General features: G+C 38.5%; 1 protein-coding gene across 3 annotated transcripts in view; it reads left to right on the forward strand.

Moving 5' to 3' along the window:
• Window positions 1–13,939, forward strand: part of LOC5566478 (equilibrative nucleoside transporter 1) — a 96,583-nt gene extending 82,644 nt beyond the window's left edge. Inside the window, exons 6-8 of one of the 3 annotated variants that reach the window (XM_021837404.1) lie at window positions 11,819–11,964; window positions 12,032–12,264; window positions 12,328–13,529. In XM_021837404.1, coding sequence (XP_021693096.1) covers window positions 11,819–11,964; window positions 12,032–12,264; window positions 12,328–12,972 — 1,024 coding nt within the window. In that variant the 3' untranslated portion in view covers window positions 12,973–13,529. Of the gene's footprint in view, window positions 1–11,818; window positions 11,965–12,031; window positions 12,265–12,327 lie in introns of all 3 variants that reach the window. The other 2 variants (XM_021837403.1, XM_001650815.2) reach the window with 2 other exon arrangements.
• Window positions 13,940–16,019: the final 2,080 nt, after the last annotated feature.

Genomic DNA, 16,019 nt, shown 5'->3' on the forward strand with positions numbered 1-16,019 from the left:
AAGGAGAATGCTTTTTTCGCTTCTTCACCGGAACATCTTTTTTCGCTCACACTAATTTTCCCTGGAGCTACGTTGGAGGATAATCGAAAATCATTCCACTCCGGGGATAATTTATTTTTCACTCCATCATATTTTCGCTCACCAACTGCTCCCGATAATTATCACTATGGGGATAAACAAAAACTAATGCCGGCGACGGGATTCGAACCTAGAACATTGCTAAAAACAACCGCGATGCGTGCATGCTAACCATGCTACCACATCAACTTGACGAAAGGAGTGGTTAATTTGGTGCATAAAAGCAGCTGCTGCTCGTTGCGATGGATGCAGGAAAAGTTCTCCATGGATCGGAGAAAGAGAAAACAAACTTCTCACAGCTGCGGAGAGGTGCAGTTATCTATTTTCGCTTTGTTTTGTGGACGGATAAAATCGCAAGGCAGCTAATCGCTGATAATTGATGTGAGGGATAAATCCATTATCGTGAGAGTGAGTGAGAATTCGGAAGCTTGCATATTTGTAGAATAAATACTGTTTCCCATACAATTTTCATTGACATTTTCTCTTAGGCTGGCCAAAACCGGTGTTTTTACCCTACCCAAAATTAAGAAAAAAGGTTTCTATGCTTTTTAGATTATAAATCTCATAAATACTTCATACGAGTGTTTTTTTTTTTATCTAGATATTCTCACCAATTCATTATATTAGTATTGAGAGATATTTGGAAACCCCTTCACATACTTTACATTTAACAAATGCAACCATAATTCGCTATCCACAAACTACGTAACGCTTTAGGGGAGAAAAAGAGATTGAGCATGCGTTACGAATATATTTCATTCATATGAAATTGTTAAGGAGAGGCAAGAGAGAAAGTCAACAAAATAACATTTTTAGTCTCACATAATAAATGGATGCCGTCCAAAGGGCTTTCTAAGAACTCATCCAGAGGTTTCATTCAGAAAACTCTCCCAGATGCAGAAATTCAAGCAGATTCGATGATAATTGTTTACATCTTCTGTCAAGGGATTTTTCAAATAATTTTTAAGGGGTGACCCATTTCGCATAAGGGCGTTTTGCATGCATTTTCATACAAGAACACACAGAATTTAAAAGAAGGCATATAATTCTCATTATGCCAAATGTCCATTCTGAGAAACGTCCCACCCCGATTTTACAATACAGTAAACACTCCATATTGAAGGGACCATCGAGTTAGGGAGGTATCGACTTATAGAACACTAAACCAGTGTAAGTGCAAACCAAGAGGCCTTATAGGTAGCCACGATAACCAACTTTTACTATGGTTCTCTAACTCGATATATCGAGTTACGAAATGGGAAAGGTGACTGTATTTTTGTTCATCCGTTATTAAATTACTCTACATTTTTTGTGTTTTGGAATACAGGTCGGCCTCGATTATCCGGAGTATCGATTTTTTTTACTCCGGATAATCGAATCACTAAAAGAAAAATTAAAATTTGCGATAAAAGAACATAAACAATATCATTTTTTGTTGTTTTATTTATATGATGCAGTGGCGTATTTCTAGAAACATTAGGGGTCTTGAGAAGAAAAATAAATTTTTGAATGTCATACACAAAAAAAAAAACCTTTTTCGAACTCCCTTTTCTTACCTATGTCCAAAACTGCTAAACTATTCATATTGTATATTGCAATACTAAATTATATCAAAATTATGCATAAAAACTTAAAAACAAGAATGTCAAAAAATATATTCCGGATAATCGAATCCCGGATAATCGAGTCACCGGATAATCGAGTCCGACCTGTATTAGTTATGATGTATTGCTGATGAATACTTTTGGCGTACAGTGTCCCTCCAGAAAACCTTTGGAGATTTCCTTCATTTTTTCTTCAAAGCATTTTCCACAAATTAGTTCAAAAATTTCTACCAACATCTCTTGTTCCATGACATCGATTTCGTCACCTCTTGCTCCATTCGCTCTGGCTGCAATTGACTCAACTGCTCGTCATGCTTTTCAGGCGTTCCGGTTGGATGCCGAGGTCGGTCTTGCGATTCCGGTTGAGAGGTGACTTCCGGTTCGCAAGCGCCCCGACGGTCCAAGGCCGGCGGTTCGTCGTGATCGATACCACGCGTTGGTCTTACTTCGTTGCTGGCCGGTAGAGTGCCGAAGTCGGTCTAGCGATTCCGATTGGAGGATGGCTTCCGGTTCACTGGCACTCCGACGACTCAAGCCGGTGATACGCTTGTACTACTCAGAATAGCCGCCCGGCAGATGCCGAGGTTGGTCCTGCGATTCCGGCGAACTCGAACTACTCGGCCTAGTCCTCGACAGAGGATTCAACTTAATCCGACCGCGGCCCGACGTCCTCTGGCCGTCTCGCCATTTCTGTTGCAGCGACGACATCACATACGTTATCGCTCTGTTCAGCGCATGCCACGTACTTACGTGTTGACACATCTTCTGCACAATGTTGTCGGGGTTTGAATCTCCGTCGCTGCTTCCGAGCATTTCATTCCGCACTTCCGCGAACCTCGAGCAGTCACAAACTAGATTTTGTGGTGTCTCCTCGATGTTTGGGCAGTCTGGGCAGTGTGGTGACTCTGCGCGCCCTAATCTTTGGAGATACTTTCTGAAACATCCATGACCTGATAGGAACTGTTCACCTCTTCATGCTTCCTATTCATCCACGTCGACAGGTTTGAGATGAGCCGGTGGGTCCATCTTCCATTCTAAGCGCAGTCTCACTCGTGCTACCGACACTGGCCATCTTCCGTACGTTTGTGATGTCTCTTCGTTGGTAGCACTCGATATCCTCCTCTAAGGTGATGCAAATGGGGATCATACATTCTAATACGCTATCTGCAGTTTGATTCCGCTCATCCAGCCCTGCGATCGAACTTCGAGAGACGCCCACTGTCACTTGCATTGACTTATGCCCTTCATTTGTTTCGTACATCAAGATTATACTATGGAAGAAGCTCTTCAGGATCTTGCACATACAGGCGGGAACCTGCATTCTGTGCAGTGCTACGACGATGGCCTCCCAGCTGGCGCTGTTGAATGCGTTTTTCACATCTATCGGAACCACGGTACAGTATCGATCTCTTCTCAGTTTCTGCTTCGACGCCTTTTCAGCACACTCGAGTACTGTTTGAATTGCGTCAACCGTCGATACGCCTTTGCGGAATCCAGATTGCATTTGCGACAACCGGCGCTCACTCTTCGTACACTTCGTTAGCCTGTTAAGGATGATTCTTTACAGAAGTTTTCGAGCCTATTCAGCAGACAAATGAGCCTTCCTCAAGACACTTCTTCAACACCTTTCTGAACATGTCCAGATATGCCAGGATAGCAGCTTTCAGCGCCACGTTCGGTATTCTATCTGGGCCTGGGGATTTCTTCAATTTTAGTCGTTTCTCCGCTTTGTCGTTAGACACTTGCCAGTCCTCAGCGATTGCTTCTGCATCCTCACCGTACGGCGTTGGTGGATCGTGCTTTGGGAAAAGACCCTCCACAATCAACTTCAGCTTATCTGGGCACATCTCAGCTTGTGTCTAAGAATCCTTGATCTTTGCCATAACGACTTGATACGCTATACCCCACGGATTGGTGTCTGCATCTCGGCACAGCTACTTGTAGCAGAGCAATTCTCGCTGAAACCAGGCCGCCATCGGCACCCATCGTTAGAATTCCAATTTTATGTCTCTGAACGCTAGCTTTCGATAAAACTTAAGGGTGGTCTTTTTTGTTTTCTCAAATTGGTGGACCCCTCGTACGCCAGCTAGCTAAACAGTTTGCAAAAAAGCCCATTTTTTGATAAATCTTGGGTATTTCTTCACGTGATAAGTCTCATATTTCCCTTGAAACACATACCAAACTTAATGGCATCGTATAGAGAAAGGATATAGCTTTCATTTGAAGTTAAAAAAAATCCGGCGGCCATTTTGAATTTGGCCACCATCTTGAATTTTGTTAGAAAAATCATTTTTTCACCATTAGCGCACCGCTCGTTTTGAATTCTGAGATCACCATCAGAAAGCTGAGGAAAAAATGCATAAGATAAGCTACAGAAACTAGGTGTGCAATGGTATTTACCCTATGAAATGAACGATTTTCTAAAACATGTTCCACGATTTTGACGTATATGGCGAGTGCAATCAATGCAAACATCATTTTTGGTACAACAAAGATACAAGTTTTCAATAGTTGGAGTATTTTTCAAGTCAGATGAAGAATAGGAGTATTATTTTGAGTGAAAAATCTGGCGGCCATCTTGGATTTTGACGCCATCTTGGTTTTAAGTAGTAGAATGAGTTTTCACCTTGATAACACTCAACATGTTGAATTTTAATGCCACCGTTACACTTACTATTCTTCTTGTTCTTCTTTTTCCTGACGTTACGTCCCTACTGGAATAGAGCCAGCCTCTAAGCTTCAAAAATAAATTAACAAGTAGAATTTTTTAACGCTTATTTGCCACCTGAATGATTGTTCTGCATATCTGCGAGTTGAAAAATAGCATTAATTCTTTCATTTATTTGGTCTAAAACCATTGATAGAAATGAACAATCTGTTGAACAGCTAAAATAAGATAAGAAATAAAGAATCTGTTTGTTTTTTAACGGAGATCTTTAATTAATTAAACATGAAGAGCGCTGAGATGGTAAAAAATCATTCTACTGCTAAAAACTAAGATGGCGTCGAAATCCAAGATGGCCACCAGATTTTCCAAACTCAAAATGATTCACCTGAGTTTCGGCATTACGTCCACATTAGAACAAAGCCTGCTTCTCACCTTTCAATTTCGCTATTTTTCACATGCATGTTGGGTGTTAGTAAAAACAATACTTTATGATTCAGAAAATCAAGGATTTCTTTTGCTTAAAAATTTAAGATTTCCATTCTAAATTAATGTATTTTTGGAAATGTTTTACGTTAAAACTACAGATATTACCACAAAACTTACTAATGTCCCAACGCACAATTTATAAACTTCATTCGATGACAAAAAAAGCATATGGTAAAAAAAATTGTTTATTCCAATCAATGTTTTTGGACGGTTTTTATTCATTAAATTTATTTATTCATAATAACTTAATTCAAAGATATGTCGAAGAAATATTCTGTTATTAAAAATCGTATTATAAAAGAAAATTCCTAGTTAATAACCTGTATTTATAACTAATAAAGCTGAGTATCAGACTCGGTTCCACTAGGGACGTAACGTCAGGAAAATGAAGAATAATAAGAAGAAGAGTATACGTAACCTTGTTTTTATTGGTAACCTCTAAATTCGACATGCTGAGTGCTATCAAGGTGAAAAATTCATTCTACTAGTCATAATCAAGATGGCGTCAAAATCCAAGATGGCCGCCAGATTTTATCACTCTAAATAATACTCCTATTCTTCATCTGACTCAAAAAATACACCAACTATTGAAAACTTGTATCTTTGTTGTACAAAAAATGATGTTTGCATTGATTGCACTCGCCATATACGTCAAAATCGTGGAACATGTTTTAGAAAATCGTTCATTTCATAGGGTAAATACCATTGCACACCTAGTTTCTGTAGCCTATCTTACGCAATTTTTCCTCAGCTTTCTGATGGTGATCTCAGAATTCAAAACGAGCGGTGCGCTAATGGTGAAAAAACGATTTTTCTAACAAAATTCAAGATGGCGGCCAAATTCAAAATGGCCGCCGGATTTTTTTTAACTTCAAATGAAAGCTATATCCTTTCTCTATACGATGCCATTAAGTTTGGTATGTGTTCCAAGGGAAATATGAGACATATCACGTGAAGAAATACCCAAGATTTATCAAAAAATTGGCTTTTTTGCAAACTGTTTAGCTAGCTGGCGTACGAGGGGTCCACCAATTTGAGAAAACAAAAAGGACCACCCTTAAGTTTTATCGAAAGCTAGCGATCAGTGACATAAAATTGGAATTCTAACGATGGGTGCCGATGGCGGCCTGGTTTCAGCGAGAATTGCTCAGCAGTAAGATTTGCTTGATTTATTTATTTGGATTCAATCATGATGAGCTTGATCTCCCGTTAGAGTGCAGTCCTAGCTTCTCGAAAAGCCGTCCTTCACTCCCTTCTCTCCATTTCCGTCCCTTCTCTCTGGGCCTGTTTTCTGTCTCTGAGACAAGCAGCGCGAAGCGTGCGGGACGTGTTATTCCACCAGAAAGCTGGTCGCCGTCTGTTCCTCGGCTCCAGTTTTCACGGCAAAGTTGCGTCATAAGCCGTTACTATCCTTTGTGTTTGCTCGGTGACGTCGATATGTCCGTCGTCTTGACGAAGTGCTTCAACGTTCTTTGTTAATGGGTTCCGTTGACCGAATGAATCGCTTGATGGTCGCTATGAGTATACCCTTAACAAACTCTCCAGTTCATATTCGCCAACAATGCAGGACTACAAAACGTAATGTTAATAATGGATTCTCTTCCGTTTCTCAGGGTGGCATTTACGGGTGGGCCGAAGGGGCCATGGCCCTCATTTTAGGGGTTCCCACAAATCTCTACAAACATATTTATAGTTTAGAATAATTAGAATCAATGTAATGGTACAAACAAGAAAATTAAGGTAAAAAATCTCGGAATCCAAAGATGGCCGTCACAATGGCCGACTTGTGCCCTTGCTCGCGTTTTCAAAGGCACTAAACTGAAGAAATAGTTGGCAAACGTTTTTGATATTCTCAGTTTAAAATCTCTGCTAGTGCACGAAGCCAAAATAAAAAGTGCCATGTTGTTGGATGCTTTCTTCGCGAGATTGTGTTGAGTTCAAACTGTTTCACCTTGAGAAAAATAATAATAAAAAAAAACGATTTGGATAAACAAGTAGAGTGCTATCTTTTTTTCTTATATTCCTAACGATATCGGTTTTCTAACGTGACTTTTTTTTCAACTGTAACGAAAGCATTCTAAACGAAGTTTAAGACTAGATTCGAATGCAATTTAAAAGACAATTTACACCGTCTTCAGCACATAGGCTGCACAGACTGAACGATCACTAACTTTAGGCAACGGACAACACGGAACACCCTGTAGCCCAGCGATGAATTTTTCGTTTGACGCTGGGTACTGCGGTCTGACTCAATATGCTTGTCAAGCGGGAGCCTGATTGTCGGAGCCAAACATTCGAGATTGTGGTTATGTTACTTGTGAGAGAGTAATGTGATCTAGTGAGAAAGTATTGTAATCTCAGAGATAAAAATATATTTATTTTTGTTGTTTTTTTTTTGTAACAAATTGTTTAATAGTCTAAATGGTCGGCGTTAAGTCAGAGTGGACCAAGTACAAAACTTGGGAAAATTGGATTATTCTGCCATTAGATGCAAAATAATGTTATCTCCATTTCACTTTGATCTGCTTTGATGAATGTTGAAAACTGGGAGAGATATGTAACAAATTTACTTTGGATGATCAATAAAAATCAATAAAAGTATGCAGTCAGAATGGACCAAGTGCTTTTCACCATAACAACGAAAACGATCAGTGCGCTGAGAAAGTCTAGAAAATGCAAGACAATTCAAGTTAATTTTCCAGATTTTTCGTCATGGAATGATTCTTCTTCCCATCCATCAATAGAAATTCTTAAAAATGACATAATCCATCGATCTTATTTTGATAACTGGCCATTTACCGTATTTGAGTAGGTGGCCAGAAATTTCAACAATTTCTGTGCAGACAGAGTGGACCAAGTGTCAAAAAGCAATAAACTGATTGATTATTGCAATTTTTGATTCGATTTTAGGGTCCGATAGAAGCTTATGGTAGTTCTATGGTATATGTATGAACTGTCCTAGAACCCGCTTATTGGACCAGTATATTTTGATAGGTTCTCGAGATTTTCACTTGGTCCACTCTGACTGAACGCATATTTGAATATTTCTGGTCTTCAACCCAACTAACATTCACTCATTTAACAAACACCATTATGGCAGTTTTATCCAGCATCATGTTTTATAACAATTTAATAATTTCCATGGCCAACCTTTGTTAAAGCATTGTTCACACAAATTTGGAGAAACTTTAAAGCATGTCGTTGAATACCAACTTTATTTTTCAACTTTAAAAACGTTTTACAAGCATTTAGTTCAGCTTTTATACGGCTGGTCTAAAAATAATTAAAGACTAATAAAAACAAAAAAAAAATATTTTTTCTAGGCACTTTATAAATGTAGTGTGCCTTATTTATTATGATAGTATAACAATCTTATTTAAAAATCGCCTGTTTACTGGATTCGAACTCGAGACCTTCCAATCGTCAGCGGTATGCCTTGCCATCTGCGCCATCCTAGAATTGATGATTATACCGTCCAGTGCAAAATATAAACTTCTCATAGCTGAATATTGACCATGTTCGAGCTTCTATTCGACAACGTCTAATCAACACATGGTACGCTAATCTATAACTGAACAAGCATATTATTCAGCTACTGTTTAGTGCTGATCCAAGCTGAGTTCAGTCGGCTATTTTTAGCGCACAGTGAGAAAATTTATGTCGATGTTGGTCAAAATAATGTTTATTTACACAAAGTAAAAACAGTCTGAAATGATTAATATAATTTCATAACAAGTTTTAGTTTGTTCAAAACTGATTAATTAACTTAAATAATTTTATAAATTATAGTTTGATTATTTTTTTATTTGTATTTTTCATAAACCTATTACATATGCATTGAAGTAAAAGTTCTCTGTATGAATATATTTGAATCATTTGAAGGGTTAGTCCTCAGAACCCACCTACCTGAATAGAAAAATATTCGAATATCTTGATGCGATTTTTATTTTCGGAAATGGCCAAGTAAATCATTTTTCTTAGAGCGCAGTATTTATTCAGTGATTAATTATGTGAAGAAATGTCATTTCAAATGTAGCTGGCTTTAGAAATTTATTTAATCAATTCTGTCAAAGAAATTTCCATTTTTCTTGTACGGAAAAACATTCCGAGCAGGTGAAAAAAGCTTAGCAATAGAAAATATAATATGGATAGCTAAAAGTGATATTAACTTGATAGATATATGATATAAAATATCTGGAAATGATATCTAAAATAAACTACTAGAACAAAATTGGCATGTCATATTTAGATTCTGCAAGATTTTACCAATAGCTGCGAGCTATTCATTAAATCTGCGTAAATTTTTCATAGGTTTAGAAGTTCCAGGAACAAAATTTTGATATTGTCTTCAGATATTGTATCTCTTATGTCAATCAAATCAATATCACGCTTTGTTTGTCAGTACTTTGCTCCTAATCGGAATACTTAGCTTAAATGTTTATTTTTGTTTTTTATTATAATTCTGCATTTCTGGAGACTGACCATGTTTATTTTCTGAACAGCTATTTCAAAAGTTTTAAGAAAGCATAATTTATGAGCTTTGAAATGCATTCGGAACTCAACACGAATTTCGGATATTTTGTCCATTTTATGAAATTTAGCTATAGTGTGATCGCTATGTCAAGGCTTATTTATTGCTGAACAATGTGTTTGTTAATCGTCATTTTGGCCTCTATTGGATCAACTGTTCTTATAATATACTGAAGCTGAATTAGGATTTAATAAGATACTTATTCAGCTCTTATTCATGCTTATGTTAAACATGTGGGAATAGCTGAAGTGCGACGCAAGTAAAACGTTAGTTCGTCTTCTGAATATCCTTTTATACATATACATTTGTTTAGTGGAATATTGGCTTTTTAATTAGGGGAAACATATCTTGTTCAGCTCATTTGTAGAACAATCTTGATTAGTCGAATGAGAATCTTTGGAAACGTTTAATAAGTGGCGATTCAACTTTTGTTCATTCTAATGCATAACGTTGAACATTGATCTAAGTTTGTGTTAAAAAAACACCTTCTCAGCTTTTTATAAAGCAAATTTTTTATTCAGCTGCCATTACCATTATTGAACAATAATTAAACATGCATGCTTGTTTGTGGCTCTGAATTGTTAGTTGGGAATGCCCTGACTCTGCAAAACCTTAATTTTCAAGCTACCGTAATACCATTGATTTCGGGATTGGAGATATGAATTATTGAAAAAATCACGATACTGATGTTGAAGGGTCTTGATAATATGTTTATCTTAAAGATATGCACCCAGTTTACCATGCAGCATTAAATGATTGTTATTTTCTAGAAATTGTTCAGTCAGAGTGAACCAACTCATTGAATTCAAATACAGTTCAGTCAGAGTGGACCAAGTGCACATAGTCCATCAAAAAATCGTTCTATACGAGGTTTGGATTGTGATTTTTCATGATTATCACTTCACATTATATTGTTTGAAAGTAACACAAAGATGAGTAGAAATATTGAACCAAAATTCTACCGAGTTAAAAAATTACAAAGCGTTAGACTTTGAGCCCGTTTTTCTCAAAATATGAAAAATGTCACTTGGTCCACTCTGATTTAACGCCGATCAAATAATATTCAAGAAATATACTTATTTCAACAAAGTGTACCTAATATACACACAAGGATAAATGCTTGATATTCCATGAGCAACATTTCAGATTTGTCGGTTGAGTATTTCTTTTCCATGCTTTTGACCACCCAAATAATCTTCAAAATCAAAGCGTTCGAGATGCTGACGCCATCGGTGTTTCCGAAATTCATTAATCAGAATTGTCGTTTCGATGTTATTCGGTTTGATGCTAGGAATCGAGTTTATACATTTTATTAGCCCACCTTCTTGATTGAGGAGGTATGCTACGGCCGGAATAATAAAACCATCGACAGAAGCTGACATTGCTCCTCCGGAAACTTTTGAACAAAGTCAGCGTTATAATCCACAGGCACAGTCATATAAAAATGGAATAGATCCATGCACTTCTCACAAACCCAGTATGAGCCGATTTCACAATGAGAAAGCCAGGAAGCATTCAAGCTCTCTAGAGAGAGATCAGAGAGCGAAATTTGATAAACAGAGAATTCAAAGTGACGTTTGAGGGAGTAATACGACAAACTCAATTCTTCGCAAGAAGCATGTTTCAAGATTTGCTTGAAAATATGAAGGGATTTACTTCGCAGCACCCAGGTTTGACGAAAAGTTTTCACCGACTGGAGCGAGAATCGAACCCACACCCCGTGAAACAAAAAGCCTAGACGACCGACGCCGCTTACCGCAAGACCACGAAGCCCACTATATATATCTGCGGATCGAGTAATAGGACTTAATTATTCAAATACTTATTTTGCAATTGATTCTATTCCCTGTAGGGCTGGTAGCATTTAAGTGCCTTGAACCTAATAGGAACCAGAAGATAAGAGTTTGATTCTTCATCCTAGAATCCGTCCAGACATTTCTCTTTTTTGTAAATCCTCGTGTATTTTCCCACAGATTCATAGATTATTCCGAAGATTTCTACAGGAGTTCATTGAGTGATTAAATCCCGCTTCATTCCTCCAACAGTTTTTCTAAGGAATTCCTACAATAATTTTGTTTCGGATGTATGTAATATAACCGAGATATTTCAGAGGATAACCATGAAATTACCAAAGAGGTTCAATCAGGAATTTCCTAAAGGATTCTTTTAGATATTTATTTTTCAAGGAAGCTTTCCACGATATTTTTATCCGCTTATTCTTCCATCGATTTACTAAGTATGTCCTCCAAGATTTCCATTTAGAACTTGACTTTGACCTCCAGACTTTCTACTTAAGCATGAGCTGCAGCCATTAGACCACCGACTCCGTATGTTTTTCAAAGTCACCTAACATTAATCATATTACGAACTACAGTTCCTACCGGAGTCATTCCAGATTATCATCGACAATTTGGAATCGTAACTAATATTGATATTATCTTCTACTTCCAGGGGCAATCTGACGAAACGCATCGTCTATAGCATCCTCATCGAGGTGATCGTGTTCGTGGTCACGGTGGTGCTAGCCATGGTCGATTCCTCCGAGTGGCCAGGAGCCTTCTTCTGGATCACGATGATCACCGTGGTCATCCTGAACAGTAAGTTTCACCGTACTGATCGAGAACTTCGATCCCATGACTAATACCATTGATATCATTCCTACAGTGGCCGGTGGCATCTACCAGAACACGGTCTACGGCATGGTCGCCAAGCTGCCCTTCAAGTACACCGGAGCGGTCGTCCTGGGTTCCAACATCAGCGGAACGTTCGCGTCGATCATAGCGATCCTGAGTTCGCAGTTTGCGTCCTCGGTTCGGACGGCAGCCATCTACTACTTCATCACGGCGATGTTCGTGCTGCTGCTGTGCTTCGATACCTACTTCGCATTGCCTTTGAATGTAAGAGTCGAGTTCTTTTCGTATTCAATGGTACAAATTACTCATGATACTCAATACTTTCAGAAATTCTACCGATACCACGAGATGCTCAAGGAGAAGGAAGCGGAAACCCACAAACGAGCCGGTATCGACGTGGGTGCCCGGCCTCCCTACTGGAAGATCTTCAAGCAGGCCTTCCCACAGCTGTTCAACGTCTTTTTCGTGTTCTTCATCACGCTGTCGGTGTTCCCGGCGGTGCATTCGGACATCAAGCGGACGGCCAGCGACTTCATCGTCGGAGACGACCTCTACGTGAGCGTCACGTGCTTCCTGACGTTCAACCTGTTCGCCATGTTGGGCAGTTTGACGACCTCTTGGGTGACCTGGCCCAAACCGAAGCACCTGGTGTGGCCGGTGATCATCCGAGCGGCTTTCCTGCCACTGTTCCTGTTCTGCAACTATCGTCCACTGGGTATTGAACGGGTGCTTCCGATCTACATCGACAACGATTGGGTTTACTGGGGCATTGCCGTCGTGATGGCCTACAGTTCCGGCTATCTGAGCTCGCTGGGCATGATGTACACGCCGCAGTCCGTCGACTCGCAGCACGCGGTCACGGCCGGAATGTTTGCCGCGGCCATGCTCATTACCGGCATCTTCAGCGGTATCCTGTTCTCCATGGTGTTCCCCATGATCGTGCAGTATAACTTCCTCGAGTGGTTGCACTAGGGTTGGCGCCGGAGTATCGAAATGCTAGCTATGGACAGCTAGATCTGCGGTTTTATCCTTTTTATTCTTTGATTATTTCTTCCAACGCACTCCGAGCGCCAATCGAACTAGTGTGATCTCTTGAACACACGAGTTTGGCGTTTAGTGGAACTTTCTATCGATTTACGAGCTCAATTTTATTAAAACGTTTTTATATACATTTTGAGGGAGTTATCACCGAATTTCAAATGAACACTGGAGAAACTATGATTCATTTTGAATTGATTTCGAAGCAAGGAACGCATAAGCTCCCTCAAGTTCTGTAAGTTTGTCATTATTTAATTTTTCTGTTTTACCAGGAATCGACTCTCCATAGAGCAGTAAAGATTTCTGTTTTACTATTTTTCGAAGTCAGAAAATCAGAAAACACCCATTCTCTCCAGAAAAAATGCCAGACCTATTGAATGGTTGGCCCAAACCATATATACAAAAAAACACTACTAATAGAATAATCGTCAGTCAGACGACCGCCATACATTTACACGAACATACATCCTCATTTTAAAGATAGGCAATATTCAAACTAAAGTTCTCATCTTTTCGGAACGAAACCAAATTCGACGAGTGCGCACTCTTCCGAGTCGTTGTGGCATTCGTATACACTAACTTGGCCCGTATGCGGAATACCAAAATTGAGAGCGATTGTGTCCTCACTATAGTAGGTTTTAAAGATTGATCGAGCAGAACGTAGACTGATAGTTTTTTTTTCTTCGATTTCATACGTATGTTTTTGAAAAAAAAAGTTTTTGAATAGCTTTCAAATTGTTACAAGTAGGAACTTAATGGTTTTTTTACTACTATTAACTTTTATATCACTAAGGTCACTCTCGAAGCAAGAAGAGTAACGGAAGCTCATTTAAAGGTTAACTTTAGCGTTAAATAGATTACTTTAAGTTATTGTGTTAGACAGTATATTTTTATGAAAAACGTGTTTTGTTTTTGATTGGTTGTTCAAAGAAATCTCCTTTTACTTTAGAAACTATTGCCTGGTCACATATGTACTTTGTTTATCATTCTATCTCAAATCTAACTTAATCTTCGAAAGTTACCATCTATATGCATTTGATATCTCTATCTTCCTGGATTCGGGTGTATTGTGTAAGTCAATGTCCCACAAGTTTGTTCAATACGTTCATTTATTTAGGTAACATGCTCCTATGACCACGATGTTCACACACTCCAAGTTCTTGCAGGTCGCGAAGCAAACAAATTGACTGGATTTCTTGAAAATTGTTCCTTGGCTGGCATTGGTCATGAGAATTTTATCTTAGAACACCTCCAACCATTAAAAGAAATTCCCCTAGAAGTTTTGAACACTTCCTGGGTTTTTGTTTTATTTTCGTTTCAAGAACAAAATTGCATGATTACTATATTATGGTTTCAGAAGGTTTTACAAAGTATTAATGTAACCATATTTAAATATTTCCATTAGTCGATGGTCTCTTCAATATCGACTCAAGGAGGTTACAATTGGTAATGTCAGGTCCGTCACACTCGGGCTCAGATTGGGTACCACTTCTAGTACTGCATTTGGTCCCTCGGTAGTACAAAAGGTACCCAAGTTTGACAGATCGCAGTACACTTTTCACGGCATTCTAGATTACCTTATGAGCCATAAAATTATGGGCAACTGCAAGGGACATGGAGGTCTTTAATTTGTCTTTGGTAATGTTCTTGCAGAATTTGCTTCTTTTATTATTTTTTTGTAAGAAACAAATTTATTACGATTTTTTTAAACTCAATCAAAATGTTTCCAGTATACCGTGAGGGCCCCTAACTCTGCGCAGCTCCTAACTCTGCGCACTTTTACCAAAAACCACCAAAATCTGGTAAAATACTTAAATTTTTATTTACAATTTTTTTTTTTCATATATTGCTACAATAGTAATAAAAAAGTACGCGAAGAACTTTCTTCACAAATTTACGTTTATTACTTTAATAAAAAATAAAATAGCTTTAAAAACATTGAAAAACGTCCAAATTGACTGCCCGTTAACAAAAATGCTAAGGGAGTACCTCATCACTTAATTCATTTGAAGCAAATTAAAGATAATATATTTTAGATTTTTAGTACGTAGACACTAGTTTATTTATCGAGCAATCATCACTGGTAAAGTGCAACTTTTTTTTTCTTCATTTTCCTATTCTTCTTAAGTGCGCATAGTAAGGAACCAATTTTCAACTATGTTCCTTACTATGCGCAGCAGTTATAAAACGTTATTTTCAACAAACAATCAACCCTCCAGAGGTCGATATTGAAGGGAACCATCGACTTGTCGACACCATCGTGATATGGAATAGAAATGCTTTGGAAAATGGTTTGAGGGGACCATCATAGTAAGGGAAGATTAGAAAATGACGTCCATCATATTTGATTGAAGTGCAAGTTGAACGGTTTTTGATTTGTGTACATTTCTCGCCGTTTTGAATTCGTTTTTTTTACCCGTGTAAAACCGGTCGTTTTCAGTTATTTCTCGTGTCTCCCGTTGAATAAACCGATCACGCTCCGCTGTATAGTGGACATTAACGAATAGCAAGCACAATATTGTGAAAACATCTAGAAAATCCGATCATACTGAGCGCGGTGAACTATTGTTTTTGTTTGTTTTTCTTCACTGTTCCCTCTGTGCACTTTCCGGGCTACCGTACAAAAATTAAGGGCATCCCCATCGCGGTTAGAGCAATATGTCCGACGCTTGTGATCACTGCGCGAAGCCGGTAAAAAGTGATGACGAACACATCACTTGTATGGCTTTTTGCGAACGGATGATTCACCTTAGATGCTCGGCTACAAAGCTAAATAAACCATTTGTGAAAATCGTTCACGACAGCCCAAATTTGTTTTGGATGTGTGACGAGTGTGCGAAGCTTATGAAAATCGCACGATTCAAATCGGTCGTTTCATCGTTCGGCGATGCCTTTAAGGCTATTGCCGATAGACAGGAGATGGTACATGCCGAGATTAGGAAGGAACTGGCGATACAAGGACAACAAATCGCTCAATTGTC

This window comes from Aedes aegypti, chromosome 1 (assembly GCF_002204515.2).
Source record: "Aedes aegypti strain LVP_AGWG chromosome 1, AaegL5.0 Primary Assembly, whole genome shotgun sequence".
NCBI lineage: Eukaryota > Metazoa > Arthropoda > Insecta > Diptera > Culicidae > Aedes > Aedes aegypti.